Source organism: Euwallacea fornicatus, chromosome 33 (assembly GCF_040115645.1).
Source record: "Euwallacea fornicatus isolate EFF26 chromosome 33, ASM4011564v1, whole genome shotgun sequence".
In the NCBI taxonomy this organism is placed as follows: domain Eukaryota; kingdom Metazoa; phylum Arthropoda; class Insecta; order Coleoptera; family Curculionidae; genus Euwallacea; species Euwallacea fornicatus.
Genome location: NC_089573.1, coordinates 310,789 through 326,928, shown reverse-complemented (window position 1 = coordinate 326,928; position 16,140 = coordinate 310,789). Strand labels below are relative to the sequence as shown.

At 33.5% G+C, this 16,140-nt stretch overlaps 1 protein-coding gene across 11 annotated transcripts in view; it reads right to left on the bottom strand.

The window, feature by feature from the left end:
* The window catches only part of LOC136348488 (agrin-like), a 198,601-nt gene that overhangs the window by 101,917 nt on the left and 80,544 nt on the right, over positions 1-16,140 (bottom strand). For 6 of the 11 annotated variants that reach the window (XM_066299335.1, XM_066299339.1, XM_066299337.1 and 3 more), the window contains exon 2: positions 81-813. The exons of the other annotated variants lie outside the window; for them this stretch is intronic. In XM_066299335.1, coding sequence (XP_066155432.1) covers positions 81-699 — 619 coding nt within the window. In that variant the 5' untranslated portion in view covers positions 700-813. The remainder of the gene's footprint in view (positions 1-80; positions 814-16,140) is intronic. 11 annotated transcript variants of the gene reach the window in all.

Here is a 16,140-nt window from a genome sequence, read left to right as displayed (position 1 = left end):
TATATCCAATTACGTAATTAAAGGATAACAGTTGTATCAGGCACATTTAAAACAGACATGCAATACTCTTAAATACATACAGTGGTAGTAAAGCATAATCCCTGAAGCCAAGACAAAGACCGAAGCTACCAGTACCAGCATCAGTAACAAAATGGTAGGCCTACACCAAACCGTCCAAATCGACGCAGGAGTTCCACTACTGTTAGTAGTAGAAGACGTGCTTTTCCTTCGCCCTTTACAGCAACAGCAAATTGGACTTTCACTCTCCCTTTCCTCCCTGTTTTGAGCCTGCTGCAATGCCTGTGCGTTCTGCGTATTTTGCTGCGCGCCATTTGAACTATTATGGTTATTATTCTGCGCAGCGTGCGTGTTGTTCTGCGTACTATAACAGTTCGGAGGCACAGCCGAAGTCCGAACCGCGCCACCGTTTCCCGACACGTTCACTATCACGCCGGCGCGCGACACCTGCGCTCTTTGAGGAACAAACCCGTCGTCATCATTGTAAGGAATACGCTCGGCACGTAGCGGATCCGTATACGTAATATGCGTCTCGTAATATTCGGAGTTTCTATCATGGTAGCGGTCATCGTGGAAATTCACGTTGTACCTGGGTGGCTCGTGATAAACTCCGTATGAGTCGATAACCCGCGTAGCTGCGTGCGCAGAAGGAGGCGCATGACCGTATAAATGCTGCCTCATGACCACAGCAACGTACCAGGACGGGTTAGTTTACGTTGTCGGCCGGACATAGCGCACATGGGTGTGTGTTAGTTGGCGCATTATCCTAGGTTAGAGGGTTAGTCACATCACTATCTGGAAAAAAAAATATTTATTTCAGTTAGTCTGTGAGAGAACAATACTGACGAAGGAGGACTTTTGTCGAAGTGTTTAATGGGTTGTCTAGGTGTGGTAATTAACAGTTAGTTGTGAAGCACTACAGGCAAACTCGCAGCGTTTATTAGTGCATCTTCACGACATCAAAAATGGTTAAGCTAGATGCAGAATAGTTCCAGTGAAAAGTGGAAAAGAATGATCCAAATCCAATAATTTTTAAGCGTCTCCTAAATGTCTAAAAGTATTTTATTAAAAATTTCTCGATAACTATTTTGAATAAAACATAATATTATGATGCGTAATAAAAAGTTCACCCTGTTCATTCCGCACACGTGGAAAAAAAACTATTTGAAAATAAGAAATGCGTTGTCTATAGTTTATACTCTAAAGATAAACAAATGGTAAAATCAGAAACAGCGAGGGTTCTTCACCATTGATTCTTGTTGTTTTCTTTTCCAATTGCCGATGTACGAAACCTCTTAAAACCGTTTTTATTTGTTATGTACTACCATTTTTTTATTTCTAACTAGCCAAATAAAAGTCAGGAGTTTCGTAAGTTTCTATGCCGTTCTCGAACAATGATTGTGCGTTCACTACAATACCGATAAATATATATTTCCGGGTCAGTATTTTCAAGTGTAAATAACACATTTTTGTAAACATAATAATGAAATAAATGCAACTAATTTGCTTACATGCAAAATTTGCCCTGAATTAGTATACGGCAACCCTGATAATTTTATTGAAACTCCAAAATGGTTTCAGCAATATCGAATTTAACAGAGTTTTCCTGCACAATGTTAATGACAGATTCTATTTCCTGGAAATTCACAACTAAACTCGTCATGACGAAACGAGAACAACGTTTCAAGTTAAAAAGTGAATTGCTGATCCAATCTAGCTTTCGACCTATTTTTTCCATCTTATGCGGCCCATGTTAAACTCGGCAAACATTTAAATGCCATTTGGGAGTTCGAAAGTGTTTACGAACAACAAATATTTTGTTTTTCAGAAAGGGTCCGACCCGTTTTAAACGTTTCTAGTTGAAAGTTTGCGGTAAGGTGAATCCAGCCACAGAGTAGTTGAAAAATACAAAGATAAATGATGGACGACAGAAATAAGATTGATGACCGTTGCTAGCTTAGTGCCTCTAGACTTCTCAGTCATGATGTGTGGATCTATCAACGAAAGTACATGTGTCTAAAGCTCTAAGAACTTCTCGTATTGTTAAGCAGGACGCTCATCTATTAATAAGCTGGTGGCGTACACGTTCGTTATGTAATTTTGACAAATAATTTATAAAGTTGGACACTAGGGGCAAAGCTTATTACACTCAGCAAGTCCAAAAACAAAGCGAGAATTACGTGGGAATATAATGTATTATTAAACTCTCAAGTCTGGTTATGATACAGTTTTTACTTGCTTTTCAAGCAGTTAGAGCTTCACTTAACATTAACACGAAACAACAATAAATCTCTTGAATGCAACCTAAACGGTAATGAATTTACATTATAGAATTAGAAGTATTACATAGATAGCGCATTATATAATTCACGCTGTTTGCACCTGTTCAAATTCGATAGACTAATACTATAATACGAAGAATATGACATAGCGGAAAGGGGTCCATTTCACCATTCGAATGCTCGCAAATTTTAGGGTTTTGTTTAGGGAGATACGCAAACGTATATATTATTCAATGACGTTATGTGTCGTCGCAAAACTGGCTAATTTACTGCGACCTCAGTGTGATTGTATGGAAAAGGTTATTTATTGCTATAAACAATGAGGCAATGAGTTCAAATATTGAATCAATTGTTAGGTAATGAAAAGCCAAAACAAGCGCTTGGACCAGCTTCTGATGCAGAAAACAAAGGCTTTAAAAACTATTTTTCGGGAGGCTTGAAAATCTTACCAAATGCTATAGTATTTCGAAAATTAACTACATATAGGACACACGGAAAAGATTAATTTGATGTACTACTCTACGTGGAACTCAAACTCGTCAGATATCAATGGTAAAAGTAATGTTTTTCACTTAGATCGATTCAGTAGGATCATATACCCATCTTAGGTATGTATCTTATTTATGGATCAGAGGCCATGGAAATGCATGTAAAGGAATCTTTATTTTAACTTTTTTTGAGAATTATGACAACAAGCACGAAAGTAACTCTGTACCTCTGAAACTAGCAAAATATGACTTCCTGATTTGAACATACTTAAAGAGATCATAGAGAACATTAATTCAAATATTGTCTTTTCCCTATTTGGAATCAAAATTCTTAAAATATCGACGGTTAAATTTGAATTTACAAAAAAACCTAAACAGCTTTGAAAATTCCTGATTTTCTAACAATGTATAGTATGTCAATCATCTTGGATCATTTCACTTGGACATATTTTTAGGTCATAGTGAGCAGAAAATGCTAAATTATCATCCTACTATACTCTCTCATATTTGTCACTTACACATACGATCTGTTAACGGTTTTTCCCCCGCTACAAAAGTATTTCTTAATTTATTGTCAATATCCAGAATTTAATTCATCTTTAGGGGTTTTGAACTCGCAAGGTGAACTAGGAATTGTACATTCAACCTTCAGGGCATCGGCGACATGTTCTTTATAGCATGTACAAGGTACATCAATTTACTGCCTCCAAATTTCTGAACCGATAATGTCCAAATGAAATTACCCCGATTTTAAGGTACTTTAGTTCTTAGAGAGTTTCAATATCGCTAAAACGTGTAATAAAATGCTCTGAAACTCAAGAATATACTATTTATCAATTTAAGTAGACTTTCATAAAGCTCATCCAGAACATTTATTTGAAATGTTTTTATTCCCATTTATCCCCCAAATCCTCAAGATATCACCGGTCAAAGTTTTAATAGTAAAAAAGTAGATATCTATTTTGCAGAACTTCAGTTTGATTCATATACAGGGCGTGTCTAAAATCCACATTTTCCCTCTTGTAACTTCGAAACCAATTGATAAGATCGTACATCGATTTAAAATTTCAAAGTAGTTATATCAGATATTTGAAGGAAACTAGTAATTTCAAACAATAAAACTATTGTAAATCAACCTGTCTTGATAGTGTATGAACTCTGAGTTGAATGCTAAAATGTCTTAGAAATACAGTACGAAGAACCTTCAATGGAAGATATTTCCAAATCATCAAAATTTAAATTAATTTAAAAAATAAAAAAAGTATTTAAAGTGTAATGACTACTTTTTACAGAGTTTACTCAAGTGAATGATATTATTCCTGATATTGTTTGAGATGATAAGAACGGTTCGGTAATTGAATTCAAGAAAAATTTATCTAGAGAAAGTGCTTTGTTACTTGATTATTCATTCATTGGACATAACGAAAACAAGTCAAATTAGAATCTTATCCGATTATAACTCATTTGGGAATAAATCTTCTATTTTTCTGTTACGAAAAGTACGAATAATTAAACTTCTCGGAAAAAAAGTACGGGAATTCGAAACAAATTACTAAAAAAAGCCAGGAAAAAGTTATGATGCGGAAAGGTAAAAAGTTAACAAGATTTTTGCGCGCTTGATCTCGATTAAGTGCTATCGATTTGTTATAAAAATAGGGGTTTTTGCTGAAAAATACCGCGACATTTATGAGCTAGCCGCTTAACTAATTGTTATTGCTTGCTTTTCATTTTTTTTTTTTAAGCAATAGCGACATTCTTTCCCTTTAATGAGAAGTGCCGTCGGATAGTCACGTGTGGTCTAATACAAGATAAACCAGGATACACATAAATCTGGCTGGCAATAAAAATACTAAGGTGAATCCAGAAATCTACCGCAGCGGTCAGCCAATAAGACAGAGCGTTGTTTGATTTTATGACTCCTGTGACACGAAGGAAAAAATCCAATTTAGTGGAAAATAAATCTAATACTGAGAACACTTCTTGGGGCTTTGTCGTGACGTCACCGTGGCGATTAAAGAGACCTTTTTCCTTTCGATGCAGGGAGAATTCTTGATTTGGGCATTTGAGATTTCCGGTCTAGAAGATCGGGAACGAATATGAAAAAAATGGCTACAGTTGCTTTTAATTCATTGTCGGGGTATAATTTTGCTTGGGGAGAATATTAAGGAAGCGAAACCCGAAACTCGATTAAATTAGGTTCAAACCTATTAGAGAACCACTTTCGCTGAGACTAAAAGCAGCACTGCTCTTCATAAAATTATAGCTGCCCCTTTCATTCGCTATAATGTATAACGATAGTTAATAAAACACATATTACTTATTGGGAAGTGGCGAGAAGCGTATCGGGTGGCTGAAAATGGCTTGGAAATGTACAGAAACCGCACAAGACCCAACGAAGATAACACACAAACCGAGAAGCAATAGACCCAAAATGAAAAGCCAAGAGCTCTTATGTACATTAAGGTAGATAATAAGGGGCGAAAATCGTATTATGCCGCTGAAATTAGTCAGAGGAGCTCCTTTCTTTCACGATGGAATATTGCTTCTGATAGTGCTGACATAAACTTTCAGATATTAGCTTTGTAGATCAGGCAACTGAATAACCCCACCTAGACTTAGGCAAAATGGTTTCGGGGAAAGCTAATTATAATTTCGTGTTCCCAGTTTGATACAATAACGTGTCATATCTTTACTATATAAATAAGATTTTCCTTTGAAGTGAATATTGTAAAATTCCTATACTCCATCGCTCCAATATATATTAATTAATTATCATACACTACATCAAGTTATAATATACTCCCTCTAATATATGTTAGTGGTCAAACCGTTAACCTTTATTCGTCTGTTACATGAACAACCATTTATTATATGAAAATTTATTGCTTTATAAAAATGACAACAATATTTGTTTGTAAAGTATCAATAATTCATTATCCATAAATACATATTGTTTAAAGGGAAACAAAATATATAAAATGGCATATACTAGATAGTTAAATTTTTGCTAAATAAGAAAGCCCTATTAACTGGGATAAGTAATTATAAAAATTTCAACTATGCTTACATTTGTTGCAGAATTCCTAATGACTTTATGATATGACTGCAACCAAGTCTTTTTCATTTTTCTGCAAAGTTTTTAAACACTTTAAGGCGTTTCACAAGAGAAAACTTTAGTTAAATCCTTTAAAAAATTTAATAAAATCGCATATGTGTAAAATCACAGAGTTTATATGCAAGGTCTTGATCTATTAAGCTAACAGGTGCATAGCACGATTATTCAAATATTCATCAAGGTGAAAGAAATACCGGCTGGAAAGAAAATTGCTTTTCTAATATAATATCTCCGGATTTAATCGCGATTTCGAAGGAAAGTTGCGCCTTATGAAGTAAAGATGTCGAATGTAGGATTTTTGGTCCTAGTTTCTTAAGTTTAATAAACAACACTCTGAGGAAACGGTAAACAACCCATTCGGAAGTATCTCCTCTCACAGAGAACTAAACGACTGAGGTCGTTATGTAAAATAGAATGGAATTAATAATAATTCTGAGGATCAAATTGCTGCCCGTTATTACCAGAAGCACTGTATTCTAATAATTTGGCTCTAAATTAAATTACTCTAATTAAAATCCCAAGCCAACTAACGACTTAAATATTATATTCCTATTAGAATGTCGCATAATTCATGTTTTGATGGGACGCATAAATTTCTTCAAGGAAACGATTATGCATAAAGATATTCCCGTAGTGATGAGAAAAACCAAGCCCAAGAAAGCAATCAATACCATCTTACATTCTGTCTTGGTATAGATAAATTTAACAATCAAAGTCTTGCTAGTCGATTCATTATTTATTTTGGGAAAATTAAATATCGTTACTTTCTTAATGTTAACAAGAAATTCAAGAGGTACTAGTCTTTAATTTCCTGTTTTCAGACCCTAATAACTATTGTCCTTTATTTCATCTGCCTACAGCGTCTTAGATATCCCTCTGTAAGAGTCTGTTATTGCCTGTTTTTTTAAGGGCACTTCTGGTTAGGAATTCCCGATGATTTATTCTGACATTATCTCGCACGTTCTTCATATCATGTTTTCAAAACATCCTTGACATGTTCCCATAACCGTTAGTTGTTATTTTTTTCTAAAGGTACTTTTGGCTGCAATTGGAAACATTTTTCCAAGATAAAAGCCGTAGTTCAAAGGAACTACTTCTTGAGTTTTCATCCGTAACTGCTATGGATATTCCATAAAGTGATCTACCGTGTCTCTCAATATTGACTGAAGTATTAATCCAAGAATCCAGTGAGTTTATTTTCCATTCCCCTGGTGGTGGGTGGTGGAGCATCTGCACATTTAAAGTGTGCCGTAGCATATGCTTTTAATTCGAATTAAGGGTGATTTCTTTCTTCTTGTTAAAGCTATTGTTATATTCCTCCGAATATCTCTATATACAATCTGTCCCAGATGAGAATGAACAGCATGGGAATCTCGGAAAAGCAAATAGATACAAAATGGTTTAAATTAGGAGAAAGTTGCGCAATTTGAAACAACAAATTAATACTCTAGTTTTACACTGACTAAATTCCGAATTATTAAGAAGATATCCGGAAAAAACAAATTTGACAGTTTTCATTTTGTGTAAATAAGTCTCATATGATTACCGTTAGAAAAATAAAAGTTTCACATTATTAAGAAACTTTTTTTAGAACTTCTTGGTAGTGTTATCAGTTTTTTTGTTAAATCCTTAATTTTGAAGATAAATTGTTAAACTTTAGATTTTCATATAAGTGCAATATTGAATATGTACATTTTTAAAATCGTCATAAAGTTCCCTTTTCAGCCATATATTACATTTGGTATTTTCCTCAGAAACTTTACGAATTATAACTATTAAAACATTTTTTTGATAAATCGACTATATTTTTGACTTAGGGTAATGGTACATATTAAACAAATAAATGCCATGAAAACGTCCAAATGTTTTAAAATCGTAAAACCTTAAATTTGTTTGATGTGCGCTTAATTATAGTTCAAATTAACTTCTTTAATGAAGAGAAATTTGATATGTTTTCATACAACATATTATGTCACAAAAATTTTGTACATTCTGAAGATATGTATTTATATTAGTTTCCTGAAAGAAAGCACCAGGAAAATTCATATTTAAAAGACTGGCGTCTAATTTAAAGGAATATAATTCGTTTAAGCAACCTGTAAATGCTTGCCAAAAGAAGTTCACTGAAGATGCACAATATGGCATTTAAAAATCTGTTATAGAAATTTCAGAAACATCATGTCATCATGAAGGCATATTTAGATAAGTATTCGTGTTACTAAGTCAACGGCCCATCGTATTTTAAAAAATAACAATTTTCATGTTTATAAATTTAAAGCTTATTATGCTCTTACACAAGGTGATGAAGTTTTTGTAGAAGTTTGTGCGAGTGGTATATAAGAAAATATTGAGATGATATAAAATTTCCTTCTGAAACAATATGGCCGGATGAACGCATAGTAGCGGGTTCCACATTTCATCCATCAGCATCGCAATTACTCGGATGAATGCTTTCGCAACCTTTTGTCCGCCATAACTATTCTAACCAAATACTGTTCCCAGATGACTAAGTTCTTTTCTAGGAATTCCCATTTTATTTATTAAATATTCCATTTCATCATGATAAAAATGCTGCCACCAGAAAGAGGCTAGGACTCATAGTTTTACTAGAAACTCAACATACTTCGTAGAAAAGCTGCATTCACTGACCGGAAGCATTTTAGTTTTCATGTTGTTCCGCTGTTCCCGACAGTACTGATAAGAAATGCAATGGAACACATAATACGGGAATTCCCCTCAAGGCATAGCCGAGTTATTCCGACATTGCACTGTATTTTAAAAACGACGACATATTTTCTATGGTGGGATAGTTTCCGTGAAGAAACATGCAGTTTTTCAATGGGAAACCCACTTAGCTTGGCACTAGCCGACCACTTCAAAGAGATCTTTGATGAAGTAACATAATTCTTAAATAAAGATAACAGTAAAGTAAAGAACAAAATTCTTAGCGAACCTCATTTCCATAAATGTAGGTTCAGTTCAGAAGGGAAATAGGATAGGGAATGATCTATTATCTTTTTAAGACGTTCTCGTGTCTAAAGCACCAAATGAAAATCTATAACGTATGGTATACCGGAATTCATCATACACTGATCAGCATCTAGAAAAATGTCTAAATCATGAACTAAGTTAACAATAGGCTGTTATTGAAAGTGCCTATCTTAAGAAACAAATAAGACTTACGAATTGGGAATTCATATGGAGAAGGCATTTGGACAGAATGATTATGCCTAACAGAGATTCCGGATACCAATTCATCTAAATAATTATGAAGTTGGTGGATTTCACGCAGCTGTTCCTCTGCGTATTTAGGTACTATATAATACATATGAAATTTATATGAATGTTTAGTCTTAACCGAGATGAAGTCGCGACTACAAAAAATATATATGGTTCAAATCGCAGAATTTTAATACACATCACTAAATGTAACTATTGAAAGTTGATTTACGTCAAATGATAAATCACATAAATTTAATATACTAAAAAAGAATAGAGATATATTTGAATGTCTAAACATAACCCTATTTTTTTTACACTGTTGCCGCTTAATTTGTTGACATTTTAATTTAATTTGGTGTTTTAATCCACCGTGTTCTTTCCTCGACAACTTGGGCGGTAAACATTTGTTCTTTGAAGAACTTAAATATTGCTCCTGGTTATTTATTATCGGTGTTACTGTTATTGTTGGTATAACGCCCAAGTTCTTAAACAGTCAGTGTACGGAGCAATATGTAAGCACCAGTACCTGACAAATTTCTTCTACATATTAATTTTGCAAAGATATGGCAACACTGCTGATATGAAGTCTGTGTCGTAATACAAACTTACGTATATCAGTATATTTTGCCACAGTTCTTTTAAGTCTCTTTCAAATATCGCTTTCAACAGTAAGTTTAGCTACCGACTCATAGATGGCAGCTTGTCAAATGTGCTTCTAATTATTTATGGCGCCATTTTTTTAGGTTGTGATTTCGTCTAGCCGCGATTTTTTGTAAATACGAGCTCGCAAGTGACCACTAAAACCCTATTGATCAAATTTCAAGTTCAAGGTAAATTTCATGGAAAATACATTATTAAAATTAGGCTTATGTAATATCGTATATTCGCGTTGTTATATTTTCATAAGATAGCACATTCTCTGCGTTGAAGATTGTGATTTCGAATACAGAGTATTTCGTAGTGGGTGGTAGAAAACGAAATGCGAAATAAATATATATATATATATATATATATATATATATATATATATATATATATATATATATATATATATATATATATATATATATAATAAATGATTAACCAATTTAAAAATTTTTACCAACCATTGAGAAACATCGTGTCTACAGGATGTTGCGAACTAGTGGGCCAATCCGTTAACCGCAGATCCCTTGAGCGGAAATTAATAAATTTTTCTCATGCGAGTTTTTGCTTTGGTTCTTTACATTCTGTATACACAGTGTTGAAGTTGTTAAAATTAAATTTTTAATAACTTCGACGCTTCTTGACATATTTTAATGAAATTTTGCACTGATGCTCACTTCAATGAGGATCACTTTTCCTATAATTTGGGTTAAAACAAATTTAAACAAATGACCTTTCCAACATTTTTTTACCCACGCCATAGTTATTGTATTTATTTTTTTAAATTAAATATTCCATTATCTTAATTTCTTATTATAAAATTTTAATTTTGCATTTACTTCAGAAAATATGCCAGCGTATTGCCTCACAATACGTGGTATCCATTTTTCTTATATATCGGGAACGTATTTTTTAAAAACACCATGTATGTCCAATGATTATCTTAAATATCACGTTGTGAACAAAACAAATCTTGTCCCTAATATTTTTTAAATATTTTATTTAATTATTTTTAAATTACATCATTTCAACAAACACATAACGAGTTTGAAAAGTTAAAAATAAAAAATAACAATATAACTAAATGAACTTAATGAGTCTAAAGCACATGTTCAGTAGGATTGTCCCCTCCTTGAATGGATGTCTGAGCCCTTGTATACTGTAAAAACATCAAAATTCAAAATAGAACCTACTTTCAAAACAATACCTTGTTATAAAAAATGTTAAAACGTTTTGATTTTTTATAATATGCATAATGTATTTTTCGTATATTGTGATAATTTTTTGGTAACTGGCTCAAGATGTACACTTGAATAAAACTTTCATTATTTGTCTAGACAAGTACTTTATTTTGCTGCAGTCCTTTTAAAAGACGACCACGCTTTATAAAAACAGATTGTTATATAAAAGTAAAAATTGGTGATGTTTACAATACCTAGTAAAATATTATATGCTAATATTTTTGAAAATATCCAAAAGATTGTAATTTTTGTTGCTTGGAAAAACTAGGTACCTGTCTATTAAAAGGTCACTGACAATATCTAGGTTAACACCCATATCAGTGAGCGTGAAATGCGTTGCATGTTGGGACAAATAGAGAAATCTGCTGGTAAGCGGATAATCAAACTACAGAGTAGATAATCTTCATCAATCCCAACGCCAACCATCCAAGACTTACGAAAGAGCCTCTAGAAATAATCAAATACCACAACTTTAATTGAAAGGAAGAAATCATTGCGCATAATTGACTATGGAAATGTGCACTACGTCATACTTCATTTACTTTTTCCGAGATTCTCCCGTTACTTTACTTTCCGTAAATTTCAAGTCTGACTCAACCTTTTAGTTTAATGTTTGTGTTCGAGTTGTTGTTTTAGTTCCGGTATAGACTAAAATTTAATTTTCTTTTCAATCAATCATTAAGGTCAGCAACTTAGATATTAAATATGTTGTTTACTGTATCTCGGATGATTTGAACTTGTATTCGTTTAATTTTCCATTATTTTTCGGTTTCCCGGAATGATATTACAACGGCGGACGAGCTATAGTAATGACGTTGTTAACTAATTACCCTCATATCTCAATTATTTAGTATTTTTTAAAAAGAGCGACTTTTAATGGGGTTATTGCTCCATAAAACAAATCTTGTGCGATTGTGTCGTTAAATTCACGGTCCTAAAACACTCTAAATAATCGACTATTACTCAAAAATTTGTGTTATGAGAAACCAAAATCTCCCCAATTTTTCCCTTTATCGTTTTACTAAAGAATGAAAATCTATTGTTTATAATTTACCGCAAGTGTTTGCCCTTCGCAGGCAAAATTTATACGAAAGGGTTAAGCACGTGAAACCTTTAATAAGAATTTATTGACAGGCACGATGCTTCAATAAGCCTGGTTCATAAATATTGAAGTAAATAAAGCACAAAGCTGTTATGTGTAACAATTCACAGCAGCTTCGTATATAACTTGAGTAGACGTCCTGTAGAAATCCGGAAAGTTATTATATGAGGCATTAGGCAGCCTGAGGTTTCATAAACTTTAATCACCACGAACCAGTGAACTGTCATAACAGGGTACGTAAGCCTTTGCTGTTCTGCGTAAATTTCTTACAAAGCAGTTCGGTCACAAAGCGTAACTGACAACTTTATGATGTACCGTAAAACTACACTTACGGTTTAAGAAAATTTCCTTCATAAATTTCTACCAGGAAAATTAATTCGGGCGAAAGAGTTGTAATAACAGCCTCTTTTACCGCAAGAAGTGGTTACTTTTTCCAGTTAATTCTCTTGGAATGCAAAAAATAATGGGCATCTCTAAATCAGGAAAAAAGGGGGATATGATTAAAAAAAAAAGAGGGGTGAAGTTATATCGACAATAAAAACTGCATTCAAACGGGAATCCCTAATGCTGCAAACTAATGGATGTAATAAGGCTGATAATCTCATTTGCGATAAGAATGATCGTTCGTTAAGGGACAGACAAAGCCCAAGCGGTAATGAAGTATATTTAGACGAAATCGACTTTTTGCGGTAGAACCAAGAAATCGTGACGAAAGTTATTACTTCGTTTAACTTGCAATTTCATGCTTTTTAGTTCTAATCTTTTACGCCATTACATTTCCTAAAATTCCTCTTATTTTCTTATTGCTCCAAATAACATCCCTGGTTTACGGCCCTAGAGCCGCCCAGTTTCTCTAACTAACATTACGAACAAGCTAAACGTAGGAAGTTTTCACATATTCTACTCAGTTATTTGACTAACTCAACTTGCAAGATCCCAGGTTTTTGTGAGTTTCCTAGCTAGATAGAGGTTTGCTTAAATATTTATAAAATGCTTGAGCCCACCTTTATAAATAATGTTTAACTATTTACAGATATAACAAGTTTTACTGCTAACGGGCAATAAAATAAGAATTACATCTATTTAAGCTGCCTTCGAGCTGTAGCAAACTGCTAAATATCAATAAAAACTACTCGAAAGCTGATCAATCTTGTAAGCTAATGGAATCGGAAGAGCTGCAGTCAAAAGTTTTCAACATAAGAAAAAGGAAATAACAGAAACACTAAAACGTATTTATTTTGTAGTTAGTAAGACAAGAGTGGCACTTTAAAATGTGTCTTTTTGTTAAGAAACTGCTGCCAGAAAAATAGTGAGAATTGGAAAAGGCCTTGGGGAACAAAGACAATAGCAAAAGTCAAAAGAATTTAAATATAAAACGCAGCTCCTTCTCTGTTCTAATATTGATGTCTATTGTGTAGCTGATAGTGTTATACCATAAAAGGAATTTATTCCGGAACGCGGAAAGAGTCAAGAAATAATAGGGAAAGGTTTCTAATGCAGTTCGAACATGAAATAACAACGTTTACAGAAGAAGGCGGTCCGAAACATAATCCTGAATGGCATTCCACAAATATTGACAAATGTACGGTTGGTTGTAAGGATTTATCGAAATATTCCCATTAAAATAAAGCGTTTCGCTCTGTGACGTGGAATACTTTATAAGGGCACTATATTTAGAGTAAATATTAGTATATACCGCAAAGCATCTCTTCAGGAATTTCATAACGTATGACGTAGAAAACCAGGACAAGTTTGGTCTTGCGGATTTCAGAGTTGCATGCATGAAATGAACGATTCTAGCTGCTCGCTAGGGAACTCAGCTATAATTAAGTATAAAAGGCAAACTGAAACTAAATATTCATGAACGGCTTCATACCGCATTTTCATTTTTTTACATTTTACCAAAGAATGCCACCAGAAGGGTGTATTTAAATCGTAAACCACCTTAGAAGTCTAACGGCGCAGCCATGAAACAAGCGACAACTAGAGGGATGGTGAAGGAAAATCAATGGACGGAAAACCACTGCTGGTTTAAAAATATGCCCTGAAAAATGTTTGGCTTTTAACGCAATTTTCCCCATTCAATAGTATACTGAATCTTTACGGGTATGATGACAACATTTAAAAATGAATAAAACGCCTTAGATTTGTTAAAATGCTATATAAGAGAGGCTCACCAGGAAAATTTAATTATATAATAATTATTTAATCTATTAAAACTCTTAAATGAAACTTTGCCAAAAAATATTGTTCTTAATAATATTTCCCTGCATTTTTTCTTCATTTGTAACCTCTCTGAAAAAAATCCTGAATTCACCAATTAAATTTTCTAATTCTGTTGAAATGTTCAAGTCCTAAGACTTGCCGATATTTAATTTGTCAGATATCGAGGGGCTTCACAACATATTAGCTTAGATATGTTGAATTTTCCCATAACATTTTCGTATCTTTAAAATCGAATTTTTTCAAAAACGTTCAGTGCTATTCCAATCATCTTAGCTGCTGGAAATCAAGGTTCAAGTGTTCAAATTCGTTTGTTTGATACATTTACTAGGAATGTTAAAAATATGGGTACTGAAACCTTATTTTTCTAATGGTTCATTTTGCTTCAACCTGTCTCAAAGTGGCTTTCAATTTCTTGTTTTCACTATTTCTTTTTAACGAGTTTCACGATGATACTTCAGTTGCATTCGACATGATTCCATAGAAGATTTAGAGGCAATACTAGAAGATTTCAGAAAATTTTACTCACACATCAAACATATTGAGAATAATTATTTAAGTGAAGCATTGCTATGGGACACTGACGTAATTAGAATTTTAGCAAGCTACCCTCGTTGCTGAATAACCTGCAACAATACTTTTATAGTTATTTAAAAACTGTGTCGATTTAAACCTTAAATCAACTCAAGGGTACAGTGCAAAGTTATTTTTTGCATATTAACCTTGAAATGTTCACTTAAAAAACCAACACCTGCAAAAGTATTAAATGCCCCCCTTCTTTATTAATCTTGAAATTTTTCCTCTCGACGAAGGGTCTACTTGTTTCGGCAAAAAAGACGGAAGACTAATAACCAGCCTTGCAAAGACTAATTCATCAAGTGACAGATCCTCCATTTTGACTGAGATTGAGTTCCTACTGAGAGCGTGACGGAACTTTTATCTTTTTATTTACAACCTCTTGAAGCCCATGCCGCATATTATGCAAAAGTAAACAAAATTGTTGTTGTTGATGGAATTTCATTTAACCAGGTTAGAACTAAAATATTGCATTATGTCGGGATAAAGTTAAATTAACTTTCGCAATGTTCTGTATGTTTGAAGAGCTTTCGCTTTTTTGCTGCTGATACCTGATAGCGATAAATCCCGAAAAGCCTTCAATAAAAATTCATAATGGGGATGCTCTCCCTGCGAATTTGCTCTGTGTATTATTTGTATTTAAAAAATAAACGGCTTTTTAATGTTGATAAACTCCTGGCAAAAAAGTAAACGCCATTTAAATAATTTTTCAATCAATCTGGATTGCTTATCAGTTTTCGAAGTCCCGTTCAACAAAAAATCTGAAAAATTGCCGAAGGAGGAAATTGATAAACGGGAGACTCTCACTGCCACCATGAATTTAAAAGAGACTGCTAGTGACAAATTGATATATCAAATCGGCAGATTTCGCAACAGTCAGATTTAATTTCCTGCAAATAATTTGGCAAAGCGCCTTTAAGCATTTCTGAAAGTTCTTTGCATCTTTGTTTCAAATAATTCCAACAAATACGTTTAGCTAGGATTGTGATGCAAAACCTGAAAACCTAATTGTACTAATTATGCATCGCTGATTAAACAAACAGCAGGCGAACAAAGTTTAGCTGATTTGCTGTTTAAAGCGAAACAAAACCCTTTCAAAAATATTCATCCCTCGACTGTTTAGAAAAGCTCCCACACAAAAGCTGCTATTTAACTTTGCTTGCTTGTCGCTCACTGATCTTTAGCAGGGCAATTCCAAACAGCCCCATAACTTATGCATTTTATATCT